Here is a 13,130-nt window from a genome sequence, read left to right as displayed (position 1 = left end):
TACTGTCTTCTTGACATTTCGTTTTGCTAGCCCAGAGCTCCATCTGTAGATAGTTGTAAAATGCTGGGAAAGGAGAGAAATTAGACACAAAGGCAAAATCATTGGCAGATTATATTATAAATGACAACTTAGGGCCGTGGTGGTGAACCTATGGCATGGGTGCCACAGGTGGCACGTGCGCCATCGCCCCAGTGCTAGGCCTTCAGGTAGGTTTTATATAACCTTTTCACTTTAGGCCTCTGTTTTTGTGTGCAAAAAAAAAGGTTCAATCAATCACTCAATTTCAACTTCTCGCGGGGAAAAAAAAGATCTCGCAAAGTTGGAATTAATTGATTGAACTTTTTAGTCCCACCCAGTCTGCCGTTACTACTGCAGCCACGCCCACCCAATGGGCCACACCCACCCAATGGGCCACGCCCACCCAGCACCTAATGATACATAAATGGGTTTTGGGTTACAGTTTGGGCACTCGGTCTCTAAAAGGTTCGCCATCACTGACTTAGGGGAAAGCATGAAGGGACTTTCTCCAATATTTAAAACAAGAGTGCCTCTAAATCATCCAGGCAACATGAATTAAAACTGAATTGTAGAAGTAACAACCTCTTCAAAATGTCATTAGAATTTCTTTATTTGACATCTATCTTCAATAAAATCAATGCCTGAAAGATGGACAACAACATATAACTCAGATTTAATGAAGAGAGACCATGTGGATGAAAAAAAATATAAAAAAATTAGTACATTGAGGCTGTTGTTGATTCGTATGTGAACAATTCTCCACTCACTGAATGAGAAGTATAGTGGTACCATAATTCCTCATAAGGTACTTTTTGAGAGAAGTGCCAAATTGCTTTGTATTTTTGAACAAGAAAGAAGTCACTTTCTGGATTCTATATTATCAATGATCTTCCATTGGTCCAGTTCCTGGACTAAAGACTCTTAACTTGTATTAAATGAAGGCCAACCTTATTCCAGTAATTCGTGTGTTATTGATTTTACAAATACAATGCACAGCAGCTGTCCCTTGCCTAAAATTCCCAGAATTCCTAGCTAGCTGGAAATTAAAGGAATTGTAGTCAAACATACCTGAATGTCCTAGATAAGATAGCTACCCTTTAGACCAGGGGTGTGAAACCGCCGGCCCGCAGGCTGGATGCATCACGTGGAAACTGCACCCACCCCAGCTCCGGCAAGGGAGAAAAAGTCACAATAACATCACCTCACAGCAAGTTTGACACCCCTGCTTTAGAGCAAAGTGTCATATACAACCTGTCAACAGACTCAGGAGTTCAAGAAAATCCAAGATGGAAAACATCTGGAGAAACCCAACTTGTTTATGGCAATTCCCCCAAGCAGGCAAAGAAATGTGTGTTTCATAGGAGGCTGGAAGTTGGTTTTATGCTACTTTTATGGAGAAACAAATTTACCAAGGAAAAGTATAGTGTTTGTTCCTTTATGACGGATAAAAAATAGGAAAGGATGGTCAGCTTTAAACTCCTCTGCAACGGGCAGAGAAAGTAACATAATCGCAGCAGCAGTAGCTGCTGCTGCTTCAGTGCCCACTTCATTTACTTGCAGAAATGACTTGTGAACAATTTTAGAGACATGGAGGTCCTGAGCTCCTGACATTCCAGACAAATTAGCCTTCCCACTGTCAAACACATCTAACAGCCCCATTGCTGCAAAGTAAGATTTAAGGTCATAGTTTTCTTCCAGCTGAAATTTAGGTAGATGTACATAGACGTCCAGATTGGAATTCATATTTTTTGGCTGGGTCCATTCTTGCAGTTTTTCCAAAGTAAGCTGCTTCTCCAGCTAAAACGGCAAAGAAAGAGGGGTAATCATTTGTATCACTGTGCCACGATATTTCCATTTCAGCAAAGAGAAACTCCTTGCTGAAAAACATATTGACTTCAGTATGAATGAATCTGCAGAGTCAGAGACCACATTTCTCTACACCCCTTCCCAACCAGACATGGTCTTTCTCTGTAGGAGACAATAAAAATATGGCATTGGACTGAGTGCAAGATGGTTTTTGCTTCATGCTAAACTACTTGCAGCTTTAACCGATGTTCAGATGGGAAAAAATACAGAGTTTGTAGCATAAACATTATTAGAAGTATAACATGGATTTTTAAAGAATGTATTTTCAGGCAAACCACAGTTGTCCTGTCCAAACATAATATACAAAGCATTTATTTAATGGATAAATTTACTATTTACCATTTTAGACACTATTTACATCTAATTCAGATCTAATTTGGTTTCAGCTCTTTCATTCGAGATGATTAGGGATTCATAGTGTCTGGTACAAAAATGATTTTCTGGAGATCCCCAGAATGTAATGCATACGGAGCCACTCAATGCATCACATCACCCAGAACTTTGCTCATGCATATGGGTTATCCTACCAAGTACTGTATTTATGTCATATTTAGAATAATTTTTGTTTAGGACAATGATTTTATAGCAATAGCAAGAAAACAACAGAATCACCTGTTCCAGGCCTGTAGAATTATCCTCAATTTCATTAGGCAGAAGGATGATCATGCTAAGATCCTCTCCATTGTATGGCAGTTCCAGCACACGACACTTGCATTCAGGGATGTAACCAAAAGGAAGTTTCTCTTTCATGAACATCATCTTCACATTCTTCTTTTCTGTCTGGATTATTTTAAGACTATTACAGTGAGGAACTTATAAAAACAACAAAAGAAATAAAAGCTTCTGCATATACGCTGAAATTGATAGAACTAATTCTGGGAAGTGGATCTTTGCAAAACTATATTAATATATAGCTAGCTATTCTTTGGAATTTTACAATCCTATTAAGCTGAATGAAATTCATTGTCAGGTAAATTCATTGTCAGGTAAACGGAACAGCAAACCCAACTTAAAAATTAAACCAAGGCGGGGGGGGGGGAACCTTCCTGTAGTACAGACATGTCAAACACAAGGCCCGGGGGCCGGATCCGGCCCGCGAAGTGGTTTCATGCGGCCCGCAAAGCCATCCTGGAAACAGTGAGGGAACGGCCCCCACTGCCTTGGCCCTGGCCCAGAGACCCTCCTTCTGCCAGAGACCCTCAGATCTGTCCCACTCCTGCCCAGGCCCCCATAGGCACACTTGATGCGAACGATGTAGAGTTGGCCACGCCCACCCAGTAGGCCATACACACTCTAGCCACGCCCACCCAGTAGGCCACGCCCACCCAGGCCACACCCACCCAGCCCCCTGAGGGCAACCGCAATGCTGATGCGGCCCTCAATGAAATTGAGTTTGACACCCCTGCTGTAGTAAAAATAAAATAAAAACTGCTTTGTTGTCTTCCTTCATATATTAGAGCATATAGTCAAATGACCTACTCAGTTCAGTAAAATATTTCAGAATGGAATTAGGTTTAAATTATGGGAAGGTTGAGATTTTTAGTTTGTGATTAGGTTCAAAGGAACTGATACAAAGCTTCAAAAACATGACTACAGATAAATTAAGATTATGTGTTCAGCGCTATCATAAAAGTTTTATGATGCTTAATGAGAGTGTACGTTGCCACAAATGCCTAAACAACAAACTGTTGTTACAGAAGAGAGACAGCATGAAAAAAAAATCCATTTACCTTATTTAATCTAAAAGGCTTGTCTTCAGTATCTTTTTCTTTAAATGCTTTTGCCCAACTGCCTTTAAAGTAGACAGCATTCACCAAAACCAATTTAGTCATTTCATTGATAGAGCCTTCAGATAGCAACTCAGGGATTTTACCTTGACAGAGAAATTTCAGTGTTAATTAGCTGTGCAAAAAACTGAGACCTAAATAATATCAATCAGACTAATCTAAATGCACTTGTTAAATGTACATTTCCCCTCTGCAATTATACTCTTAAAAATAATAATCCTGAATTAGCAAAAGCTTCTATGAATGGCACTCACTGGCTAGTTACTGTCATGTGCATAAGGTGCCACAGCTCCAGAATGACTCCAAATTAAGATAGAATCCTCTTTTTAATCAATATGTTAGTCAGAACATTCAGTGTTCTTAATATTTCTTCCTGGAGGTAGGGTCAGTCCCCACACTCCTGACTCTTAAAACTTGGCTCTGCTGACTGGTCTAGAGCCTCAACAAGGGCGCTCTATGCTGGGTGTGACTGCTGGGATTGAGAGAAGACCCCCATCCTTATGTCTCCTCTCCTCTTGGCTTTTGGTCTATTTAACCTTTCTAAATTTTAATTGCTTTGCATTGTCTTTATCTTTTTATCATTTGATAAACTCCCCATAGTTGCTGTACAGTGAGATGAGCAGGATATAAATTTAATAAATAAAATAAAAGAATGCGAGTTGCATTAAGCAAACCCATTAATATGAAATGTCCACTTTCTAAGTGTCTTTCAGGAGATACTCTACAAGCAAGGACAGTGTGGAACATTCATTTATTGTGTCCTGTGTATTGTTGGGTTGTTCTCAAACTTGTATGTTTCATCAGACTTGTTATGCCAGCCCAAAATATCTTTTATCAAGTTACAGGCTGCTGACCGGATCTTTTGTACAACTTTATACAACTCACTGCTCTGTAAAATTAACTGTTGCAAAGTATTATTTTGTTTTCTCTTTTATCAATTCCTGAAATTGGTATTTTATGGCAGCATTATGGGAAATAAAAGTAAGAGTTGACTATCATGTGGACCCAATAGTTAATTAAAAAAACCCCAAAAGCTCACCTTCAGTCTGCTGTTCAACCCACTGGTTAATTTCGTTTTTTGCCTTGTCTGGAGCATTTGAGAAGTCCACTGTGGCTAATTCAGCTCCATATGAATTCTGGACGCTAGTCAAGAAATCCTTGCAAAATAAGACATATAATATTTATAAATTATAAAATAAATTATAAAATAAATACTATTATGGATAGCAAGAGGGGAAGCGTTTACATTTAATAAATAATAATCTCCAATCAACTAGAGATCCAATTAATCTTCCTGTTCCTGCTTGACAGCCTTTGCCTTCATCATTCATCATGCTCTAGAATTTTCTAAATGCATTTAAGCACATAAGAAGCACTCATAATAGCGTAAGGAAGACATATCTTCTTTCTAAAAGGCTGATGTAGCCTGTGTTGAAGTTTTCCAATGCACTGTCACGATAACCGTGATTAGGCTGAAAAACACAACTAGCCTAAAGAGAAAAATTGGACTATTCCGAGTGAGGTCTTGAATCTAGGCTTCCCAGCTCTTCTTCATGGTTCTCTTTAACCATGATACAAGATTAGCATGGTTTGTTTCGACTGAAACGTACCCTAAACAGAATGGTCTTTGAACATAGTTTATTCTTGTGAAGAGAGACGCATATCATGCATACAATTTGTAGTCTAATTGGAAAATCTGTATCTGTCTAATAATGTTAGCAGTAATGCTTCTACATCTCACAAGAAACCTGACTGTCTGTGGATAAAAGAGAGAAAAGGAATGAGCCTGTCAAACTGCATATTTCATAGCCGTGATGGAACGTGTACCTGAAGAAGCAAGAGGGGGGTGGGGTAGGAAATTTCAGCAAAACACAGAGTTTACCCCGAGAGATGCACAGATTAAGAGACTGTGCAATCCTGAGCTGGAGGGTGGAGGGTGGAAAGGTTCAGAGTGACCACACCCTGGAGTTTCTCAGGCCATATCTAGTGGGTTAGATGGTTATACAGTTGCAAGAAAAAGTATGTGAACCCTTTGGGATTACGTGGAGTTTTGCATGAATTGGCCATAAAATGCGCTCTAAACTTCATGTAAGTCACAACAATAGAAAAACACAGTCTGCTTAAAATAATACTACACAAACATTAGCTGTTGTCATGTTTTAATTGAACATAAGATGGAAACATTCACAGTGCAGGGTGGAAAAAGTATGTGAACCTTTGGACTTAATAACTGGTTGACCCTCCTTTGGCAGCAACAACCTCAACCAAACGTTTCCTGTAGTTGCAGATCAGACCTGCACGACGATCTGGAGTAATTTTGGACCACTCCTCTGCACAAAACTGTTTCAGTGTAGCAATATTCTTGGGATGTCTGGTGTGAATCGCTCTCTTAAGGTCATGCCACAGCATTTCAATCAGGTTGAGGTCAGGACTCTGACTGGGCCACTCCAGAAGGCGTATTCTGTTCTGTTGAAGCCATTGTTGTGTTGAATTACTTGTATGCTTTGGGTTATTGTCCTGTTGCATCACCCATCCTCTACGGAGCTTCAGTTGGTGGACAGATGGTAGTACGTTTTCCTGCAAAATGTCCTGATAAACTCTGGAATTCATTTTCCCATCAGTGACAACAATCCGTCCAGGCCCTGAGGCAGCAAAGCAGCCCCAAACCATGATGCTCCCTCTGCCATGTTTTACAGTGGGGATGAGGTTTTGATGTTGGTGTGCTGTGCCTTTTTTTCTCCACACATAGTGTTGTGTGTTTTTCCCAAACAACTCAATTTTGGTTTCATCTGTCCACAGTATATTTTGCCAGTAGTGCTGTGGAACATCCAGGTGCTCTTTTGCAAACTTCAAACGTGCTGCAATATTATTTTTGGACAGCAATGGCTTCCTCCGTGGTGTCCTCCCATGTACTACATTCTTCTTTAATGTTTTCCTTATTGTAGATGTGTCAACAAAAATGTTAGTATGTGCCAAAGATTTCTGTAGGTCTTTAGCTGACACTCTAGGATTCTTCTTTACCTCATTAAGCATTATGCGCTGTGCTCTTGCAGTCATTTTTACAGGACGACCACGCCTAGGGAGAGTAGCAACAGTGCTAAACTTTCTCCATTTGTAGACAGTCTGTCTTACCGTGGACACATGAACATCAAGGCTTTTGGAGATACTTTTGTAACCCTTTCCAGCTTCATGCAAGTCAACAATTCTTGATCGTAGGTCTTCTGAGAGCTCTTTTCTGCGAGGCATGGTTCATATCAGACAGTGCTTCTTGAGACCAGTAAACCCAAAACAGGTGTGTGTTTTTAAAGGGCAGGACAGCTGTCAGCAACACATCCAATATCATCACACTGATTGGAGTCAAGTTTGGCTCACTCCTGGCTCCAATTAGTTCTTGGAGAAGTCATTAGGCTAGGGGTTCACATACTTTTTCCACCCTGCACTGTGAATGTTTACATGTTATGTTCAATTAAAACATGACAAGAGCTAATGTTTGTGTAGTATTATTTTAAGCAGACTGTGTTTTTCTATTGTTGTGACTTACATGACGTTTAGAGCACATTTTATGCCAATTCATGCAAAACTCCACGGAATCCCAAAGGGTTCACATACTTTTTCTTGCAACTGTAACTTTAATTTGGCAAGATTCTGTCTATTAGGTGTAAGAAAATAAATGAATGGATATAATTGGATCTTACTGTATCATTTTTTGGGGGGCTGGGCTGACCATAGCAGACCTAATTAAAAGAGATTATTCACTTAAAGCACATGATAACTGCATTGAATATCATAATCAATTAACATTTAAAGTTGACCTATAAAGCTATTCTGATGACCCATGAGTTATTGATGTTTGCAATCTACTTACAGACAAAAAGTTGAACGTTTTTTCTCCGTACAACCTATTAGCAAATTTCAGAATATAGGGTGCATTGCTCCGGTTAATTTTAGTACTGAGCTCGTGAAATCCTGAATGAAGGTCTTCGACACCATCAAAATGAAGTATCTGCATGGAAAAGATAGATCCTAACTTAATACCAATAAGAACAGTGAAATTATGGTTAATTCAAACATACTTTTGTCTAAGAGCAATGGAGACATTCCAGAAATCTACAGACACACAGATAAAAAGGCATACATAAACAAGCTGTGCTGGACCATTCTCTGCATATTTAGGTTTCATTTTAAAAAGAGGCACATACAGTATCTAAGACTAATACTATGGGTTTTACATAAGCAAGGAAAAATTGGGGATTTGCCAAAGGCTGAATGTATTTGACATATATTCTGTCTTGGGGAAATGACACAACAGGAGGCTTTATTCGAAGTTACCTTACAGCATCAGTTACAGAATCTGTGTATACTACAGTATAAAACAGGTACAGATAAGGAAAAGGTTGAATATTAGTCCGATTTTCATAACAAATGGTTTTTTGATAAAGCATAGCAAAAGAATGGAACAGAGAGCATCAGATCATTTATTTCCCATTTGAGCACTTTGTATGTCACTTGAAAACCAAAATATTAATTCCCCATAGAGGCTGTAAATTTTTGAGGGAAGAGCTATCACTTTTATCACAGCTTACTGTAATTGTGTGCTTGAAAAATTCAGCATATTAGCCAGTAAGCTGAGTTTGCTTGGGGTATGGTGAAAAAAAAGGGCATTACTTCTTTGTATTTCTTGTACATGAATTTTCTTCTTATATCCTTATCCCATACACGTTGGACAACTATATGTGGAAAATTGAAACCAAAAGTTTTCAAACTTTATCACAGAGTATAACCTGTAAGTTAAAAATAAAATTTCCAGAACCTCTGATCGATAGGCCAAATTTAGTGATAGAAAATTGGCTATCACCTATCCGTCTGTCTATCTATCTAATTATCTATCTAATCTATCTCTATCTCTCTATCTCTATCTTTTATCATCTCTCTATCATCTCTCTAACATCTATCATCACCCTTATTCACTTGAAAACTGTTCAGCAGAACACTAATTATAGACTTTCCACATATAGTTGTCCAATCTGTATGGGATAAGGATATAAGAAGAATATTCACGTACAAGAATTACAAAGAAGTAACGCCTGGAGTAAATCACGAAAGAAGGAACATTACTGATCCTGTGTCTTACTAAGGCTTTTGAAGTACTAACATTTTAACACAGTGACTTAACACCAATCCTTTTAAATCCCAAGGCAACGTCCCTGTGCCACAGGCGGTGTTTCAAATACTGTATACAGCACTTAAAATATACACCTCTCCTTACAAAAGAACCACAATATTCCTAGGAGCTATACTAAACAGAAAAATATCTGCTGACCTCCGAGATTTGCGCGGCTGTATTACCCCGGGCTCCTAAGTAGATCATGGCCAGAGCAGAAGATATGCTGACCGGAGAAAAGAAAACGTTGCCGGTTGGGTGGGCTTCGTTCAATTTTTGGAAAAGATCCAGAGCAAACTGCGAGGTTGCATCAGCCAGGTTCTCCATAGCGACCACGAGAACGCTGGAAAACGAGCAAAAAAAGAAGAAAGGAAGGAAGACAATTATTTCGGAGGCACCGTCCAGGGGTCTTCAAACTTGGCCCTTTTATGACTTGTGGACTTCAACTCCCAGAATTCCTCAGCCAGGCCCACTGCCTGAGGAATTCTGGGAGTTGAAGTCCACAAGTCATAATAGGGCCAAGTTTGAAGACCCCTAGCACCAATAACAGAGCCACGACGACGGGAGCAAGCTTTTAAACGAGGGCCGCGCGGGACCCACCCTTACCTGGCGAGAGATGACCAGGTGGGTCCGGGTGCGCAGAGAGCCGCTCCCCAGCAGATCTCCGGTCTTGACGTGGCGAGGAAGGGAGCGCCGGGGCGGACTTTGGAACCGGCGAGACGGCAGCGCCCTCGGACTCTGACCTTCCCCAGCTGGGAGGGGAGGTGGTCTGAACGGGCAGGTTTAGGAGCGAGGGTGGGAGGAAGGGTTGGGCTGCTCTCAATTTGCCTCCATCCCAAGACTGTGGCCCAACACGGGCGCTTAGCCCATCCGCCCCACTGCAGAAGCTCGCGGAAAGGAAAGGAGAGGAAGGGGAGGGAAGGGGAGAGGGGAAAGGGGGGGAAGGGGAGAGAGAAAAGGGAAACCGAAAGTATCAGGAGCAGGCAGAAGCTAGACGGAGATGTCGTGGAGTTTGTACTTTCCGCAGGATGTTTTCTCCCTTCACTGTTGAACACAGGTGCGCGGGCTGTTGGGGATGAATCTGTGTTGTCTGCATCTCAAATTGAGATGCAGATGAATAGAGTAGAGTAGAGTAGAGTAGAGTAGAGTAGAGTAGAGTAGAGTAGAGTAGAGTAGAGTAGAGTAGAGTAGAGTAGAGTAGAGTAGAGTAGAGTAGAATGGAGCGACCTTGGAGGTCTTCTAGTCCTAGGCAGGAAACCCTACCATTTCAGACAAATGGTTGTCCAGTCTCTTCTTAAAAACTTAGTGGTGGAGCATTCACAACTTCTGGAGCAGTTTGTTAATTGTTCTAACAGTCAGGAAATTTCCCCTTAGCTCTAGGTTGCTTCTCTCTTTGGTTAGTTTGCCTCCATTGCTTCTTATCCTGCCTTCAGGTGCTTTGAAAAATGGATTGACCCTCTCTTCATTGTGGTAACCCCTGAGATATTAGAACACTGCTATCGTGTCACCCCTAGTCCTTCTTTTCACTAAACTAGGCATGCCCAATCCCAGCAATCATTCTTTATATGTTTTAGCTCCAGTCCCCTAATCACCTTTGTTGCTCTTCTCTGTACTCTTTCTAGAGTCTCAACATCTTTTTTACATCATGGTGACCAAAACTGGATGCTGTGTTCCAAGGCATTATAAAGTGGTATTAACTCTTCATATGACCTTGATTCAATTCCTCTGTTAATGCAGCCTAGCACTGTGTTGGTTTTTTTTGGCAGCTGCAGCACAATGGCTCATATTTAAGTGATTGTCCACTAGGACTCCAAGATCCCTCTCACAGTTTCTACTATTGAGCGAGGTGCCACCTATACTGTACCTGTGCATTTGGTTTTTCTTGCCTAAATGTAGAACCTTACTTTTTTCACCATTGAATTTCATTTTGTTAGGTAGCACTCAATGTTCAAGTCTGTCAAGATCCTCCTGTATTTTAAGCCTATCTGCTGGAGTATTGGCTATTCCCTCATCCAAATCATTGATGAAGATATTGAAGAGTACTGGACTTAAAACAGAACCTTGGTGTACCCCGCTGCATACTTCCCTCCATGTAGATGCAGTTCCGTTGAGGACTACATATTGAATGTGGTTGGTCAGCTAGTTATGCATCCATCTGGTGGTGATGCATAACATTTTTCTATCTTTTCAAGTAGTAGATTGTGGTCTACTTTATCAAATGCCTTACTGAAGTCCAAGTAAATTATAGCCACAGCATTGCTCTGGTCTACTAAATTTTGTCACCTGGTCAAGGAATGCAATAAGATTTGTCTGGCATGATCTGTTTTTAACAAACCCATATTGGCTTTTGATCATGACTTTGCCTCTAGGTGTTCGATAGGTCTGTAGTTTCCTGGAACCATTTTAAAAAAATCTTTTTTGAAGATGGGAACTACATCAGCTGTTTTCCAGTCCTCTGGCAGTTCCTTCAGAACTTTGGGGTTTAATCCATCTGGTCCTGGTGATTTGAACTTGTCTAGGGTGGACAGGTGCTCACTTATCATTTTCTTACCTATTGTAACTTGTGTTTCTAATCTGTTTTTTACGGTACTGTTTTTGGTAGCTTGGACTGTTTTTTTCCTTTATGTAAAGATGGATGGAAAAACTAGTTATGTAATTCTGCTTTCTCATTGTTGCTTGTCACCTTCTTGCCACTTTCTCCCACTAATGGACCAATCATTTCCTTAGCTTTTTTTCTTGTTTTTTCCATGTTGAAAAAAGCTCTTTTTTGTTGTTATTGTTGACTTTTATCACAAGCCTTGGTTCATTTTGAACCTTAGCTTTCCTCACTTCATCTTTGCAGGCTCAGGCTATTTGCTGACATTTTGCCTTAGTTACGCCTTTCCACTTTTTATACTTGTCCCTTTTGTCTTTCGATTTATCAGAGTGTTCTTTATGCAGCCATGCTGGTTTCTTTTGTTATTTTTCTTCTTTGTTTGGTGTTGTGCTAGCCTGGGTTTTTATAATCTCAGTTTTCAAAATTTTCCAAGCTTCTCAAGTTGTTTTCCCCTTGAGGATTCTCATCCATGGAATCCTTCCCAATCTCTCTCTAAGTTTATTTACCATTCACCACTATTTCTATAGGGATGTAGCTATTTCTTATATATAGTGCAACTTATATATGGTAGATGGTTCCTACAGTCTGCAATTTTTCTGGCAATTCGTTCATGCACCCTTCAAAGGATTACTTCCATTCACCACCATCCAATCAGAGCTGAAGAAACGTCCGGATGAGAAGCAAAATGTCTTCAAAGAAAAACCAGAAAGTCCATCTTTGGGGCTACTGGAGAGAATTTGCTCTTAAGGATTCCAGTAAGTCTTCTTGTTAGGAAAACATACCCCACACCCCAGTATATTTTCAGAAATTGCCCTGATGCTTCTCAACTACATGCCAGAGAAATGAATTGTAGATATGCTGTAGATGCACTGATTATTTTATTTCTTGGAAAAAATAAAGGGCAAACAGGAAAAAGGGGCAAAGCTGAAGGAGGTTCACAAGGATTGTGAATAGTAATAATTATTTATAACTGTTTTACAGAGGAAAATTCAAGAGCAAAACCATGAAATAATTAAATCTAAAGGACAGCTATCCTTTATAATAAAGGATGTATGGTGACTATAATTATACATACTATCTATATGTTTCCAACCAGTTTGTAGCAAATAGTTTAAATAAGTTAATATCCAAGATCTGGAGCCTTGGAAATCCAAGGGGCATCATTCGTTTAGTCTGGGACATAAAAAAGAAAGCATCAACAGTATACCATTTCCAGATTGATGCTAGGAAAACCACATGAATGAGCTTTATCTTTGACTGGAAGGCAATAAAATAAATCCTTCCTTCCTTCCTTCCTTCCTTCCTTCCTTCCTTCCTTCCTCTTATATACAGAATTTGTTCTTGGGGCTTGGATTAAGAAATAACAGCATAGCAATATGGAGAAACACTGTTGAATGTGATTTAAAAGGTCTTTATCCAGCAACAGATAGCCACATCAAGCAAATTCTCACAGGAGCATGTTTTAGAGGCCAGGGACATCACAACCAAGGTTGCTGCTATTCATATTGCTTTTTAATTAATTTTCTGTAGAATCATGAAAACAGATTTCATTGTAGACAACAAATGACAGAGGGCTTCAGTTATGCAGTGAATATGCTCCACTGTACTTGCTATATCAATTGAAGCTGAATTTTCATTCAAGTTCTCATGAACTCAGCAACTATTCAAAAACAATTCTATCATCTCAACTGCGTCTGACAAG

At 40.0% G+C, this 13,130-nt stretch overlaps 1 protein-coding gene across 1 annotated transcript in view; it reads right to left on the bottom strand.

Moving 5' to 3' along the window:
• Positions 1-641: 641 nt before the first annotated feature.
• LOC310637671 (uncharacterized protein) overlaps positions 642-13,130 on the bottom strand; it is a 28,785-nt gene continuing 16,296 nt past the window's right edge. Inside the window, exons 9-16 of the mRNA XM_083358173.1 lie at positions 9,851-9,876; positions 9,439-9,719; positions 8,992-9,175; positions 7,537-7,674; positions 4,711-4,828; positions 3,615-3,757; positions 2,497-2,664; positions 642-1,815 (exon numbers count right to left, since the gene is read on the bottom strand). Of these exons, the coding sequence (XP_083214299.1) occupies positions 1,408-1,815; positions 2,497-2,664; positions 3,615-3,757; positions 4,711-4,828; positions 7,537-7,674; positions 8,992-9,175; positions 9,439-9,719; positions 9,851-9,876 (1,466 nt within the window). The 3' untranslated portion in view covers positions 642-1,407. The remainder of the gene's footprint in view (positions 1,816-2,496; positions 2,665-3,614; positions 3,758-4,710; positions 4,829-7,536; positions 7,675-8,991; positions 9,176-9,438; positions 9,720-9,850; positions 9,877-13,130) is intronic.

Source organism: Vipera ursinii (genome assembly GCF_947247035.1).
Source record: "Vipera ursinii genome assembly, chromosome: 3".
Classification (NCBI taxonomy): domain Eukaryota; kingdom Metazoa; phylum Chordata; class Lepidosauria; order Squamata; family Viperidae; genus Vipera; species Vipera ursinii.
The sequence above is the reverse complement of the archived record's forward strand: the minus strand, read 5'-3'. Positions and strand labels throughout refer to the sequence as shown.